Source organism: Morus notabilis, unplaced genomic scaffold (genome assembly GCF_000414095.1).
Source record: "Morus notabilis unplaced genomic scaffold, ASM41409v2 Scaffold403, whole genome shotgun sequence".
In the NCBI taxonomy this organism is placed as follows: domain Eukaryota; kingdom Viridiplantae; phylum Streptophyta; class Magnoliopsida; order Rosales; family Moraceae; genus Morus; species Morus notabilis.
Genome location: NW_010359824.1, coordinates 1 through 17662, shown reverse-complemented (window position 1 = coordinate 17662; position 17662 = coordinate 1). Strand labels below are relative to the sequence as shown.

Genomic DNA, 17662 nt, shown 5'->3' with positions numbered 1-17662 from the left:
TTTTTTTTTTTTTTTTTTTTTTTTTTTTTTTTTTTTATGTTGTTATGGTTTTTTCTGTGTTCAGAGTTGTTTCTTTGTTCTCCGTTTCTTTTGAATAATAATGTGTATTTTCTTTCTTCTTTTATTTTAGTTATACTTGAGCTGAGGGTTTGATGTTGAATATAATGCTTTAAAGATTATTGATATCACTTGCACTCTCTATTCGTTTATATATATATATATATGTATGTATATATATATGTATGTATGTATATATATGTATGTATGTATGTATGTATGTATATGAATGACGTGATTGCGTAATTGATAGTGCATAACATCTCAATTATATAAAAACTCCCCGTTCTGAATTTATAAATTATGAAACTGAAAATCATAATGAGAAAAGACTATCCAAAAGAAAATCATTTCACTAATTTGGCATGGAAAACAAAGAAGGATTACTTATTATTCCACTTTGATTAATACACTAATGTTTAGACATGCTGGCAAGTGCATCACATCAGAACCTTGGAGATAAAGAGAATAAACTACATTGTAATTAATTTCTTCATACACCTTGAAAATTAAGCATAATTGGGAAAAAAAAAAAAAAACGCCATCGATCCAAAATTCATCTACTGTTGAAAAGGCATCGTCATCGTCAAAGGGTGTCAAAGGGCATCAGATCCCCTTCAATACCAAAGTCCAAATTTGGTGACAACACCGCCATGTTCCCGGGAGATTGATAATCAAACGCCGTCAGGTCATCAATATCATCATGATCACGATGATGGTAATGAAATTCATTGGCCGATGTGACAATATAATCCGAGGATGCTTGGTTATTGATATGGCCGTCTACTATCATGTTGTTATCGCATGAAGGTACCATGTGATCCTTCAATTCCACATGTTTTGTAAATGCAGAGAAGAAAGAGTGTGCTTGGTTGGATGTTAGGTTATTGAGATTGGCATTTTTGAAGCTAAGAAGTAGAGAAGAGTCTTGGTTAGGACTAGTAGAATCAAAGTCGAGTTCAGAAGCTCTAAGGAGGTTTCCACATCTGTGGTGCCCATAATATTTTGTCCTGAAGATTGGAGGATTGTCTTGAATTTTCTGGACTTGTTTGGTTGCTTGGCATCCTTGATCATTCTTGTGAGTGCACCTATAGTAGTGTCTGCACGCATATACACCATGTAAATATAGTTCATGATCAGATTTACTTGAAGTTCAAGAGAAGATGGGTTGTCCTTGTGGTCAATTTTTTGCTTGAAATTCAAGTGATCAATTTGAGAAGGAAAAGTAGTTTCAAGCTGTAGGGATAGATCATTTTCAGCTTGACATGAGCAGATGAAACCTAGTTTTCCAAACTTTGGCCACACAAAAAACCCTAGTTTTCAGAAATTTTAAAAAAAGATAGAATCAAGTACTTTTTAAAAAAAAAAAAAAAGTTTGGGACAGTGAATTAAACTTTACACCTTGTGATTGAGAAATGTGAAACTACCATTTGGTTATGCCAACAACCACTAGAATCAAGTATTTCTAAAAACATAAATCTAATTTGTTTCCAATTATAATTGTGTGTGTGTGTGTGTGTGTGTGTAAGTGAAATAACAAAAATGAGGAAAAGAGCTAGATTTTTTTTATATAGTTAAATATTAATATTAATATTAGCTAACTATAGGATGGAGAATCACATATATGTACCTTGGATGTTTGCCTTTAAGAATCATTTTTTGTCCATACTTTCTCCATGCATGCCCATCATCCATCAGGGTTGAAGTTTCTCTTTGCCATGTGAAGACAGTCTTCCTGAAAATATTTGACAAGGTGCAATATTTAGCATATATATCCGATAATCAACAAGAAAATCCATACTTGTATAATTAAACAATACTGCAAAAGCCGTGTATATATACACACACACACATGTGTATGTATATGTATCGACGAATTTACACCAAATAAATTCTTGCCACGAATGGTAAATGATCAGGTTGGGAGTAAGGGGCTCGCTTGCAATTCTATTCAGTTTATCTTATTCTTAGTATAAATCAACAAATGAGTATGCAGGATTTTAGGTCACGTTTGGCCTTATCCTATTTGAACAGACGAAAGGTCGAAAATCTTACATATTTTGCTTACCTTCTCTTGCAGCAACCGCTGGTATGTTTCAAAGTTGTGGAAACACTAGTCCAGCAACTTTTCGCGAAATCTTCAGATTTTTGACCATCGAAACACGGGGAATCGACACGAGAACTGGTGCGCTGAATCTGAGAAACGACGACCTCATTAGGGACGTCGTTTTGATTCAACATGAAAAGGGTATTCGTAAATGACTCCATGATCCTCGAAACCAAGTATTCTGCAGAAATTACTACAGACCAATCATCACCAAAAACAGACTCGAAAAGTACAGTTCGGAGTTGGTTGGCGATTTCACGACCTTGAATGAGCTCGTCGATCATCTTTTGCCGAACGGAGAGTAGATTTTCGGGCAAAACAGAACAAGCCATGGTCTATAATTATGTGGAAGTTTAAAGAGTACTGGAGCACTGGGGGTGAAACTAGCTAAAAGCAGTTGAGCTATGCTAATTAAGCCAAAGAGAAGATAATAAAGCTGTTTTTTTTTTTGGCTGAATTGCCTTTTTCATATATGTGTGAGGAAAGGAGCAATATGTTAGGAAGATAAACATGAGCTAGTTGGAACATTCCTGGTCTTGAGGAAATAATATTAAAGAATCCCCATGCATGCGCATAGTCAACAATTCCGTGTAGTCCAAGTATTCAGAGAGCTTTCTTACCCCCCCACCCAAAAAAAAAAAAAAAAAAGAATCTAATCCGTGTACTCCAACTAACTTTTTTTTTTTAGTGGGGATAATATATCAGTCATATACGTGCAATCCATGCATGCCAGTTACCGCACAGCAATAGATATTTGTCTAATTATACCTAAAATTTTTCACTTTCTCCTATCAAAACACTAGTAGTAGATCGCCTTGTTTTGCCTCAAAAACTTTCAACAACCAAATATTTTTTTGTTACAATTTGGTCACAAGAAATTTGTTGTAGAAAGATTAATTTGCAACCAAATACTCTTTTGGTCGCGGAACGTTCCGAAGAGATTTTTATCACAATAGGCTAGGTTCATGTGAAAATTTGTGTATTTTGGACAACTACAATAAGGAATTCGCCGAATCCACGCATCTATTCAATCCGTTCAATCTAATATAATCCGTCAGAATGAATTGGATTTAGAGGATTTTTTATTAGTAGCAGAATGGAATTTCACCAAACTCTAATAGTTACGGATTGAGCGTAAATTTTTATACATACATGTATATATAATTTTAGATTTTTTTTTCAGATTAATATATTCTCCTCAATATATTCCGTATAGTATGTATAATTACTATCTAAACCCTTTTTTAATTCCTTGCAGACCACTTTTAGTTTTTGATTTTATAATGAATTCATGAATTATGAGAATAGTGCAAATGTGCCTAAAATTGTCTTAAATTAAGAGTCCAAAACAACATGTCCAATCTGCGAATCTGCGAAATATGTTTTTGGATTCTAAGATAGGATTGAGCTGAAGGTGCTACAGATAGGTAACAAATTAGAATTTTCCAAACCAAAGGTAACAGATTAGACTATTAGATTAACCCCTAACCACAATTAACACTTTTATGGGATCAAAATTTGATTACAGATACATTACAACAATAAGGGCTTTCTGCGAGAATGCTAGCCCTCGCAGACAGTAGCGTTGTCCTCGCATAAAGTCTATTGCGAGGACAATCTGTGAGGACACAAGTCCTCGCCGTGTCCTCCTCGCAGAAGACTTTCTGCGAAGACAAAAGACAGTCCTCGTGGAATGCTTGAGGCTTTCTTGAGGACGCTAGAAATCTGATGACATGGTAAAAATGGGTACCGGGTAGGTTTTCTACGAGAACATTGTCCTCGCAGATTGTGGTCTTTCTATGAGGACAACGGTCCTCCCAGAAATCCTAGTTTCTGCGAATTAATATAATTTAAAATTATTTTTTTAAAATTATTTTAACATTAAAATTATTTTTTTAAAAATTAAAAATATAATTTTTGATAAATAATTTTTTTTGATTCATTTAAAAATACCTAAAATCAAAACACAATAGGAAATGTCCAAAAAACATAATTTCAATACCTAAAATCATAACACAATCTCAAATTTCTACAAAATATGATATCAATACTAAATTACACAAACAATATCTTAGACAAAAACATAAAATACAAATAGTAACATAAATAAAATTTTAATCATACCTGAAAACGAAGAGAAATTCGGATTTCCTCTTTACCACCTAAAAAACCAATATCGAACTACACAATTTAGAACAATAAAAATGAACAAAATGTGTATAAAAACACAAAATATAACTCAATAAATTGTCTAAACTTACCTTGAGAGGTATTGTGAGAGCAATAGAGAATTCAAACTTCAATAAAATAGGGAATAAGAGGAGATTACAAGGTTTGAAAATGAACACAATACACAAAGAAAAACTCCTCTTTATGGTCGGATATAGAGCAAACGAAGGGAGGGAGGAGAGAGTTGAAGAAATGAGAGAGAGAAGGAAGGAGTTTTGCAAAGAATTTCGGCCATTAACACGGCGTTTCGAAGTGTTCTCTTCTGGTATAGCAAAGAAGGAAACGTCAAACAAAGGAGAAAGTCAAGCAAATATGTTCTGTTTTGAACATATATATTAGGGCTTTCCGCGAGGATAAGTATCCTCGCGGAAGGCGTTACAGCAGTGAAACGATATTATTTTACTGCTACAAACTTAAGATAAGGAGGGACAAAGACCCCACCTTTTTCACGGGATTCGGTGAGGACAAGACGTCCTCACCGAATAATGGTCACACCCTCCCTAGTGTGACTTTGACAGACTGAACTGGTCAGGAATCCCTACATGACAGGGATTCCTAACCTAAACACTCTTCTGCGAGAACAATGTCTTCGTAGAAGAGTAATCAGCCCTGCACGGAACGGGCTCGAGAAATTGTTAGGGTTCTGCAAGGACATTAGTCCTCACAGAACCCTTGGCCCCTTTTCTACGAGGACAGGGTTCTGTCCTCGTAGATTGCATGACAAATGGCGAGGACTACGTGTTCTCACAATTTTAGTCCTCGCAAAAAGGACTTTTTTTTTTTTTTTTTTTTTTTTTTTTTTTTTTTTTTTTTTTTTTTGTAGTGATACTATTTAGTAGCTGAAAATCGACCATCAACTACATAGATTTTGGCCACAAAAGGTATATGTGACCAAAGGGTTTCTTTGTTCATGAAAGGTATTAGAGGTCAAATATTTTGTCGGTCAATATGCGTAGGTACCAAAAATTTCTGGTCACTAAAAAGTGTTAGAGATCATATTCTTTTTGGTTGTGAATTACACTCTAGCAATCAAACTTTTATGGTCACAAAATATTTGGAGAATATTATCCCTGTATTTTACGGCAACGACTAAATAAGGGGAAAAAACATGATTGTGTCTCAAGATTTGCTCCCTTAGTTTCAACTTAATAATAAGGGTAGTTTTGCCATTTAAAAAATTTGACTTGTTAAAGACTCAAATTTTGGATGAGAGGGAATTTTTAGGGTTTCTAAGTCCTTAAAAAAAAGAGAGAGAGATGAACTACCTAAAGGTCTCTACTTTTAGCCATTAGATTTGTATTAAAAAAAACTGTCTATTCTGCATACTTTTTAAATTTGATATGATTTTGATCATAACCAACGATTAAAAACTGGCCGTACCTTACCAGAGATTCTCCCTTCTTTTAGACCATTTTTAGAAACACTAAGGATAAATGTGGTGTTTTGAAAAGAAAAAAGATATGGGATATTTTAGGAATTTTAATAGTAATACGGACAAAAATACTAGCATTTAATATATATTTTAGGTCTTTACTTTTAGCTGTTAGATTTGTATTAAAAAAAATGTATGTTTTGCATACTTTTTAAATTTAATATGATTTTAACCATAATCAACGATTGGAAACAGGTCTTACCTTACCAAAGAAATTCCCTTCTTTTAAACAGTTTTTAAAAATACAAAGGATAAATGTGGTATTTTGAAAAGAAAAAACGTATGGGATCTTTTAAGAATTTTAATAGTAATATGGACAAAAATATTAGTATTTAATATATGGGTATTTTGTATATTTTCCCAATTATAAAAATGAAATCCTCCATTATTATTTTTTTATTGTTGAAAGAACAGAATAATATAGTTATTTCTATAATAATGGTCCATTTTTATTGGATGGTATGCGATAAGAGAAGAAAAAAGAAAGCGAAAAAATAATAATACAACAAGAAGTTTTAGGACCCATTTATTTCGCAGATTCGGGTTTTCAATTCGAGTTGATATATGACTTTATGTGAGAGCCTTTTACTGTAGTAAAAAAATTAGATATAACTATTTTTAAAAAATTTTTACTATAACAAAACTCAAATTAGTGAAATGAACGGGTTTTAGTATTTCTCTTTTCCTACGTCATCATCTTCTTTATCTTTCATAATGTTTTCTTTCCCTTTCACGGAACACAGGAAAATTATTCCGGGGTACAAGAAAGATATGGAATTAGCCTTTATTCCTATTAAAGTTTAAATTTTGGAAAGTCGTTGTTGGTATAAATTAATGATCTAGCTAGATGTAGCTTTTATCATGACCAAGTCAGCTTTGCAACAACGCCTTTATTGGCTTAATTTCCATGCAAAATCCAAATACAATTAAATTCATAATTCACAATAACAAATATTTCTACAGAATATACTATTTGTCCAATTAAACTATTCTAATTAATTAGAAGACAAAACAATTGTCTGATCGGATACTAGTTAAAATATTAGATTAGAATGAAATTGGCAAGTGGAAGAAATTACATCTAAAAGTATCTTAGAAAGAGTGGTACTGATATAGCTCTCAGAGATTATAAGCGGTGATCAGATAGATACAAAACAAGTTTCTGAGGTTTTAATTAAGTTTTTTTTTTTTTTTTCTTTTTTCCCTGCAAAAAAGTATTGTGTTGGCTATTATACATAGTCTTAATTAAACTATCAGATATACAATATTTTTTTTTTAATATGGGGTAATCCTCTATAGAGTTAGGTGTATAGAGTTAATTAGGTGTACAATTATCGCTATGAGTTATGTATGCAATCACAAATCCTGTTAAATGTATGCATCATCATTCCAATAATGTGATTCAAGTATCAAACGTGATATAGTAGTCTATAGAAGTACTATTCAATACTAGAAGGATATCCTCCAAGGTCGTACATGTCTTTCTAATTTGATTTATTATAATGTTAATATGAAATCCAAAAGTTAAAAGGTGAGAACTTAGAGTTAGATGTGTATCTTTATAATTCATACTCTTGTTTCTGTTTAGAAATGGTAATCATCACATTTCTGTTGTCTCCCAAATGAACAAATAGAGAGGAAATATTCAAATGAGGGTAATTTCTACCTTCTACTTAATTAGATGGTCTTTAATCAAAAAAAAGAAAAAAAAAAAAGAAAAGAAAATTAGATGGTCAACATAGAGAAGCCTTTGTGTGGGGTAGAGAATACTTATCAATAATGCCCATTTTGTACAATTGAATCATGTTATATTATATTAGTTCAACCAATATACAAATTTAATAAATATTACTGAGTTAATTCATCAAAAAGGACATACTGAGTTAGTTAGGGGGCGCTTTGTGCAGCTGTTTAATTAGTATACTCAAGTTTTTAATTTTAAGTTAAACTAAAAATTTAAACAAATCAAAATTCAACTATATTATCATATAAGTTCACAAGTTTTTTGGGACTTTAAACTTTAAAAAAAAATAACATCAAATAATTTAAAAAATGAATTAAACTTAATCACAGATTTTCGTTTGGAAGAAAAAGATTAAGAAAATAAAGTGAAAGAGATAGAGAGATAGAAGGTCAAAAAATAATTATTATATTATGATTTGAATTCAAAATTCCAATCTAATTCGTGCCTAAAAATAATTCTTGCTCAGCTGCTGTTTTCTAGATCTTTTTTCGATCCTTAAGGACACTTTAATTTGTCAGGACTCAGAACATGAGAGCTGATTACTAAAACACAACAGGGGACTTTATTTCGTCTGAAAACAGAAATTAGGACTAAAGTAAGAATTTCACATGTGGTCCAACCATTGCCAGAACGTTTTATAATGTGCAAAAACAATTCTTGAAACTAAAACAACAGCAACAGCAACAACAACAAACTCTTGTCTCATGTCCCTTTCAAAATAAAAAATAAAAAATTTGACTTGTCCCTATAGTGGACCCGGAAAGATGACTAGTTTTCTATGACGTTTTGTCCAACACGAGGTGGAAAAAACACAATCACTATTTACATGTTCACACTGTGTGAAACGACAATATTTCCAATGTGCTTCGTCATTCAAAAAGAAAAGTCAAAAGAAAAAGACCTTTTTCATTTCTGTTCCAAGCAGCACCATGCATTTCAATGGGATACATACACCATCACATATATATCAAATTAAGTACTTTTGTAGGTTCATTTCTTAGAACTACTAATCCCATATTGATTCAGTCAAATAATACCATATGCATAATCCAGTCTAAAAACGTCTATAACCGCAACCTATTATATATATATATATATATATATATAATATGTATTCATATATACATACGTAAGGAGGTAATACTATAACATATAAGTTGACCCCAATAAGTGATTTTATCGAAATAATTGTTGATTGTAAAAGAATTTATGAGGACTTAAATACTGCAAGTATACTTCACTCATGAGAGACTCACCGCAAAAGTTACCTTAAAAAGGTAAAAATAAAATACCACAAGCAGATGGACCGCAAGTTTAACCTATATGTTAAGTTCATATAACATTCCCGCTAGGGAAGGATAATACTTTTGACCTTTTCCTATTACATAATACAAATATATTTGTATTATATTGATACATGAATTTGATGGCGAAAGGCTAGTATGAGCTCTCTTGAATTATCATGTCCATATATTTCAGTGGCAATATCCACGGAACTACTTTTCTGCTCTCTCTTTCACGTCCATTCTTTTTCTTTCCCTTCTACTTTTCGGTTTTCTTTTTCTTTAGGACTTGCAAGTTATAGGGCCTTTTAACTGCTTTATTTATTTACTTTTTGCTGGTTCTTTAAACTGCTTTGTGATTTCGTTACGTTTCCCTCAACTTTGACAGATCTTTGCACTTATCCACAGCTAGCTTTTGTTAATTTACCACAAGAAAGTGACCGTGTCCTTTCCTGCCATGCAAGCCAAATATAAAAATTTAACAAGACATATACCATATATTCTTCCTTTCCATAATTATGTACACAGATTTAATATATAATAAATAAATATAATAATAAATTAAAAAGCGTCACCCTAAAAGAAAAAAGAAGGAAAAAAAAAACTAGGAAGAGCCAAAACAAGACCCAGGGCATCATGAAAAGAAAATACGACCCCACGGACAAAAAGACGACCATATTCATGTACAACTTGCAACAACAATATAGGAAGGGGTCTAGATCTCTAATCTGAGTTTGGTCAAAATTAAATCATAATAAAAAATTATATGTAAAGCAGTTAGTTTTTTATGCCAAAAATATATAGAGAGGTATATTAATAGCTCTTTTTTTTATAGTCCTACCGTAGAAATATTCAAATTGTGGATGTTAAGGCTTTGTTCATTTTATCGATTTCAGTTTAGAATTTAAGTTTTGTTATAGTAAAAATATTTTTAGAAACAGTCACATCTAACCTTTTTTTATAGTAAAAAACTCTCACATAAAGTCACATCTAAACTCGAATCAACAAACTAAACGGGCCCTAAATTATCTCTCTAATAAAACTTCAATGTCTTGACTATAACAAAAGGGAATTAGAAAACAAAAATGCTTCGCTAAGTCGAATCTAAGGGAAAGCAAGGGAAATGGCGATGTTTGGAATATTAATAAATATTATCAGAGCGTTTAAAGCTCTGACTCAAAGTAATAGAATCAATAGAATTAGAGCATTTAATCTTTTTCGTATAACGTATAAACAGACTAAATGAATATAAAAGTCACAAAAATATGTGGGAAAACATAATCTAAGGATTAATCAAGACTAAACCATTGAGAAACAACAGTTAAGATTAGATATATATTAACCAAGTTCCCTCTCCTAAGCCTATTAATAAGGAACGTTTTTCTTGTTTTTATGTTGAATGTCTGTCATTTTTATTTCTGAGATTTTTCTTAGATCGATATTAAAGGTTTTTAAGTGACTGTACATTTTCTAATTTATAGGAATGCCTATCTTTTTTCTAATTCATCGGTTTTTAAGATCAAGAGATTAAGCGAGTGGCAATTGTTGTCTTTTTTCTAGAAACATTCTTCTTTGTGAATTATATGCGGAAGTCCTGTGATTATATTCATCGCATTAAAAGCCTAAATGAAGTTGGAATTGATTCTAGATTTAAATTCTATTGCAAACAGCTTAATTTGACCTGTTGTTCGTCTCCTTCAAGCTCTCTTGTGCAAAAACGTTGTCTTTTTATTTAAACAATATATTATTTGTCAATTCAACCTAACGTTAATCACTATATACCCAATCGACAATTTCTCCAATATTCCCACCCATAATGTACTATAATTGGTACAAAATTTCTACAAAAGTATTATTTAGTATTAAGTATCATGAGTCCATTAATGCTGGCATATATTATATAAAAAGACTTATACTACTATAAACAAGAAATATTTAAAATGAACGGTGTAAATTTATTAGCTATATCTACTCCTACCCTAAGGCGTGCTATAATTTCTAGGGCACATTCTATGCAAGTTCTTCGATTGACACAATTTTCAGTTCATGAATATAAGACAAAAATATGATCCAATGAAACCTCTAGTCTATCTAAATTTGTATCTCAAAGTCCCATTACCTGTACGGTCACATAATTCTCTCATATTCAACCTCTTCTACGTGTTTGGAAAGAAAATATTGTTAAATCCATATATAATATTTCGTTGATTTTCTTGACCAGATCATTTTTCTTCCACTTTCTCTTGATTTCATACCTTACCTGGAGTCACCACTGACCAGAGCAAAGTGCAACAATTATAAGTAGACAATACCAACAAATATATATATATATATATATATACATATATAAGTGAAACTGGACCCCACTTAGCTAGGAAAAATATAGTTCCATGCACAAGGATCACAACAGCCTGTTTTTATATAATACTCCAAATCATAATGTCATCCCATATGCTTTGCACTGATCAGCTATTCTGAATTGTGCTTATTTTTCATCATATATACGTGATGTGGATATATATAATCTGAACACTTGAATAACTGATGAAAGTTTGATTATTTCTAGGATTAGATACGACTTTTAGGTATTGCAAGTCTCTTCGTCATTATAGATTTTTAATGCTTTCCAGGGCATAATAGAATTGGGTTATGTACTATTTTATATCTTACACTTTGGGTTCATCAAAGTATAGTTTATATTATTTTAAAAAACAATGTGCATCTTATATTTTAGATGTGCTCAAAATTATACCTTCTTATTCAATTAATAGCTTTATAGACTTTTGGTGAACAACAACTGATTTTCCACCCGTGTATTAAGTGAACTTATCCTTTCTAGCTTATGGATAACTTGTTGCCAAACACATGTTAGGCCTTATGTTAAAAAAAAAAATGGCAAGCTAAAATAAAAAACTTGTAAATGTGTAAATCCTAAGTTTTAAAGGGTAAAATCAATTGGGAGTCAAATCATCACTCGTGGACTTAGAAGAGATAATAAACCAACATGAATTAATTGGAACTCAAAGGTACAATTCTTGAGTACATTTAAAATGTAAAGCATATATATAGTGGTTTTAATGGTTACTTTAATATTTACTCAAGGGGGCGGGTATTGTTATTTTAACCGTAATATATTAATTTGATGGTTGTAATAAATTAGGTAATTAATTAAAAAAATTATGATAATTAATAAAATTTAATTTTTATCACACCACATCATCAAATTTCTATATTTGATGGGTAAATACCATGAAAAAATAACTATTGAAAACTTGTATATATATGTGTGTGTGTTTGTGTTTGTAAAATAGTAATTGAATATCCTTACAAAATTATACCACAGAACTTTCTTTGTGGAATTTTGTTTTTTTTTGTTTTTTGTTGTTGAAAGTCATGACTTTGATTTGTAGGATAATTCTTTAATTGAGCATGAAAAATTACCTTATTATGATATGACACGATTTTTAATTATCGATTTTTACCAAATTTTGTGAAGTACTTATCATGCTTTACTCAATCTTCTAGATCATATGATGGTTAAAAATTATTTATTTCTAACTGATAGACTGCTTTTTTAAAGTGTGATTGAATTCTTCTAATCTGTATATATTCAGTCCACCTGCACTTTTTTTCCCACCTTTGTTTGAAAAGTAATCAAATGTCAAATCCGAATTGAACGTTTTTGTGGTGCGTTTCTTCCGAATGCTTTTCATTTCACATTACCGTGTAATATTTCACATTGACACTGACCAAATAAGAGCTACTAACTTTTTGCACAAATTACTTAACACAGTACTCCTGCAAATATGTCAAAATCGAGATAATTAACGGGGAATTTTACATCTAAACACACGCATGGTACGGTGTGTAGATACAGAATTGTCGTTCAGTTCCGACAGTAAAAGGCATCAATTTCAGCTGGCAGAATCCAAAGATTAATTAATTGTTATAAGATATTATATATATATATATATATATATATATGTATGTATGCATGTGTATAGGTATACATGCAGTGGCAGAGGGAGGTGAGGTCGGGGGTATATGCCCTCCTTGGATTTTTGATATTTGATTTTTAGGATATATGATTTTTTAAAAAAAAAAAATTACATAGTCCCTTTTTCATTAATAAAAATTTTAAATATATCTACACAAAGTTCAATCTCAATTATATTTTTTTTCTTATTGTTTTTTTTTTTGTCTTTTCTTATTAAATCTTATAGTTTTAAATGTACCTAACTGCTTTTTTTTCTAATTTATTCTTATGAAAGTAAATTTTTTTTTAAATTAGTCCTTCTAAAATATTTTTTGATATAATTTAAGCTATACCAAAAGTGACCCATTAAAATAATTTTTTCCAATTGTGTCTCTAATCAATAATTTAAAAAAAAAAAAAAACAACCCTATCAATTACTACTTTCTCATAAACACACTTTCTCTAATTTTTCCTTATTGAAGAAATATATATTTTTTTAAAAGTGCCCTAAATAAGGATATTCATTTTGTTCATGCGGCACTCGCAACTACTATTTTCTCATATGTATAATGAACCTCCTAAATAATTTTTTTATTCAATTTACTTACTAAAATCTTTATTACTCAAATATATTCTATTTGTCTCTATACGTGTGTGTGTATATATATATATTATTCATCTAAAAATATTAGGGGTTGATTTTATTTGTATTTTTCACGTTTTTAGTTTATGCCCCTGAATTAAAATCCTACCTCTGCCACTGTATATATGTAATTAATTCAATGACAAAATTATCTTTTTTCACACAAAACGTTTCTTAGTATGCTCCCTGACATGTGTCATATTAGATTTAGGGTAAATTTAGCATTGTTGTGCTATTAAAAAATTTTATTATTGTTATGTTGTTAGTCAAAAGTTATTGTGACCAAAAGCATACGGTGTTTGGTAAATTTTTGTTCAAAACTGCTATGAATACCATAGATAGTTTTTATTATTAGCGCACATATTTAATAGATAGTTTTAGCATAGTGTATAAATTAAAGATTTTATATTTTTAAATAAATATTTTTTAATTTGGTATGGAAAATAAAATGGGTAGATAGAGAATTAAGTGTTACTAATAAGGTTTTAGTAAATTTAGACAGTAACAGTAGAAGCAGCTACATAAAAACAATATTGCACAACAGATTTTATAAGCGGCTGGATAAAAATAAAATTTACTAAATACTCCGACGGTTGTAACTTCTTAAAAAAAAAATTAAAAGTCAACTTTAAAAACAATGTCAAACGAGCATTATGTAGGGGAAAAAAAGAGTATTAACAAACAATATTTACTATTAATAGATCGGTTGTTTGTGGCATTTACTAGCTATAAGGTCAATTAATAAAAGACAAATCTCAATTTTGAAATAAAATCCATCAATCATCTGTTAATTTCTTCCTTGCTAGACAATTGATACATTCCACCTCTAGGCATACATATTTCATATTTGACTTATTTACCTGAATAATGCGGGCACCCGCAACATTTGACTATTTACTCGAACAATATATATAGGAAGTTGTGCATTATATACTAATAAAAAATAAATGTCGTAATATAAATTAATAACTAATATAAATTAGTGTGATTCATTTTTATTAGTTGTATCGCGTTTAACAACGATCCTGTGCATTTATTATTATTATTATTTACTAGATTCCTCTGTTGGAAGGAAACCAGAATTTTCTGCGCATCATATATTCTACTCCACGTATTCCCAATCAATCAGAACAACCACAATTATGTGGCTGTAAAGAGACTGGTACTAAATTTCCAGTCACATCAGACCTAGAGAATTGGTATAGTGACATTTGCAAGGCTCCACTAGGCATTGTCCAATGAATCTGTTGTATTCCTATAGAATATCCGGTGAATAGAATTAATTAAAAGGTTAAGCTTGTTTTATCATCCTTTATATATACATATTATTCCTTTTCTCTTTTCATGTCTGCCACTTCTTCTTCTTTTAATGCATGGGATGTGAGGAAAATTTTTATAATAGAGAGGTTATTTTTTCTATTATTAGAGAATTTTCTTTTAGCGATTAGATTATTTTTTTTTAATAGTCCAATATATGAGTGTTTATATGTTTAAAATGTGTATTGTATGATAATTAAAACAAAAATAGAAAATAAAAAACTCACTTAAATGATTAGACTGTTGAAAGATTAATCCAACAACTAAATTAAAGAGCCTTCACAATCGATACTGAAAGAAACCTTCCCACCATAATAGATTTCCTGATAAGAGATTATATGGTTGAGTCATGAACGCCCAAAATACTAAGCAACATTCACAAAGAGGATAATACATGGAAAACAAAAAAAGATTACATATTATTCTAATTTGATTAATACACTAATGTTTCTACACAATGTCACACAAGATCCTTGGAGAAGATAAAGAGAGAAAACTACATAATTCTTCTGCAATAGTACCAAATTACAAAGCTAGTATATATTATAAAAATCTAATAACAAGTCCAGAAAAAAGAAAAACTATCAAAAATTCAAGTGTTGCAAGACATCATCATCAAAGGAAATCACCCCAGAAATTACATCCCCATGGATATCAGAGTCCAAATTTGATGACATCACCGTCATGTGCCCCGGAGATTGATCAAATGCCGTCAGATCATCATCATGATATTGATCAGAGGAGACAATATAATCAGAGGAGGATGATTGGTTCTTCTGACCGGCTACAGTTACGCTGCTATTACATGCAGGCTCAATATCCTTGAATTCCTCGTGTTTTACAGAAGTGAGTGATGAGAAAAAATGATGTGCTTGTTGGGGTGTGAGGTTATTGAGATTATTGGAGTCTTTGAAGCTAAGAAGAAGAGAAGAGTCTTGGTTAGGACTAGTAGAATCAAAGACGAGTTCAGGAGCTCTAAGGAGGTTTCTGCATGTGTGGTGCCCACAATATGTTGTCCTGAAGATTGGAGGATTGTCTTGAATTTTCTGGAATTGTTTGGTTGCTTGGCATCCTTGATCATACTTGTTAGTGCACCTATAGTAGTGTCTGCACGCATATATACCATGTATATATATATATATATATATATAGTACATGATAAGAATATTACTATATATGTGTTATCTAATATATACTTGGAAGTCAAAAGAAGATAGAAAAAATTATTTTTATTTTAGTTTTTCACATTTTTGAGAAAAAAAAATTAAAATGGAGCGTTTAAGTACAATGAAATACAAAAAATAAAAATGATAACGATTTTTTAATTTAGTATAAAATAAAAAAGAAATGAAAAATGACTTTTAATCATTTTTATTTTTTATTTATGTTTTTTCCTCTCTCAAACAGAGAGAGACATTAATGAATTTTTTTTATACTGAAAACAATTTTTGATAAAACTATCCAATACATTTTCAAAAATAATTTATATATGAGATTAAAAACGTTTTCATTTCTATTTTCATACAAAAAATAAAATTATTTTAGAACGAGTTCCAAACACACCTTAAATTTTTTTTTCCTACCCTTAGTTTGACCAAACAGTCCAAACTAATTAGTCTATATATTTAGTTGATGGGAGGAAAAGTAGTCTCAAACTAAAGAAGGAAAATTTTCGGCTTGACATAATGGCAGATCCATCCTTAGTTTCCCGTACAACTGAGTACGGACATACCAACTAAAGAAGGAAAATTTCCCGCAATCTTGGAGTTCTTTTCCGAAATTTTAGAAGTAGCTACTAGCTAAAGTCTTTTTTTTTTTTTTTTTTCTTTTTTCCTTTCTTTAGGTAGAATCTAGTACTTCTAAAAACGTAGTTCAAGTTTGTTACCAAATATAAGTATAACAGTATATCTCGAGTTAAATAACATTGATGGGGAAAAGATCAGATTTATATATATATGTAATGGATATTAGCCAACAACGAATCACATATGTAGATAAACGATAATTATTGCATCTTGTACCTGGGATGTTTGGCTTTGAGAATCATTTTTTGTCCGTACTTTCTCCATGCATGCCCATCATCAATCGAAGTTGAAGTTTCTCTTTGCCAGGTATGGGCAGCCTTCCTGAAAACATTTTAACAATATGCCATAATATTATATCCAAATTATCACCAAAACAAAAAAAAACAAAAACAAAAACAGAACAAAACAACAAATCCCTTGTAAGCTGCGACCAATTTTACACCACCCATATTCTAGCCATGAGTGGTAAATCAGGTAGGGAATAAGGGGCATGTCTGTCCATTCACTTCTATTACTTCGCTTCTTAGTTGAAATCGGCAAATGGGTATGCTAGATCTTAGGTCACTCAGTTCCAATCCCACTTGAATAGACGAAACTACCCCCAACCCCACAATCAAAATCTAGCTAGGTCAATATTTTAATTTATTTTTGTTTACCTTCTCTTGTAGCAACCTCTCCGATCTTTCAAAGTAGTGGAAACACTCCTGCAACTTTCCCCGGAATCCTCAGATTTCCGACCATCCAAACGCGGCGAATCGACGCGAGAACTAGTGGCCGCGGCCGCCTGAATCTGAGAAAGGACGGCCTCAACAGTGCCGTTTTTGTTCAACATGAAAAGGGTATTCGTAAACGACTCCATTATCCTCGAAACCAGATCTTCCGCAGAATTTACCAACGACCCATCATCGCCAACCGGCTGGGAAAGCAAAGTTTGGAGTCGATTGGCGATTTCGCGACCTTGAACAAGCTCATCGATCAGCTTTTGCCGACCGGAGAGCACATTTTCAGGCAAAGGAGAAGAAGCCATATTGTAATGTTATGTTGGAAAGTAATGGGGGTAAAACTGAAA

The 17662-nt window shown here is 31.2% G+C and overlaps 2 protein-coding genes across 2 annotated transcripts; both read right to left on the bottom strand.

Moving 5' to 3' along the window:
• Positions 1-630: 630 nt before the first annotated feature.
• Positions 631-2546, bottom strand: LOC21397131 (probable WRKY transcription factor 46). Its single transcript, XM_010095237.2, has 3 exons — positions 2126-2546; positions 1688-1792; positions 631-1157 (listed from the first exon to the last, which is right to left on the bottom strand). The coding sequence occupies exons 1-3, from the start codon at positions 2494-2496 to the stop codon at positions 644-646; spliced, it is 990 nt and encodes a 329-aa protein (XP_010093539.1). The 5' UTR covers positions 2497-2546; the 3' UTR covers positions 631-643.
• Positions 2547-15240: 12694 nt separating this feature from the next.
• Positions 15241-17651, bottom strand: LOC21397129 (probable WRKY transcription factor 70). The gene is made up of 3 exons (XM_010095235.2): positions 17250-17651; positions 16810-16914; positions 15241-15895 (listed from the first exon to the last, which is right to left on the bottom strand). The coding sequence occupies exons 1-3, from the start codon at positions 17618-17620 to the stop codon at positions 15373-15375; spliced, it is 999 nt and encodes a 332-aa protein (XP_010093537.1). The 5' UTR covers positions 17621-17651; the 3' UTR covers positions 15241-15372.
• Between the last annotated feature and the right edge of the window lie 11 nt (positions 17652-17662).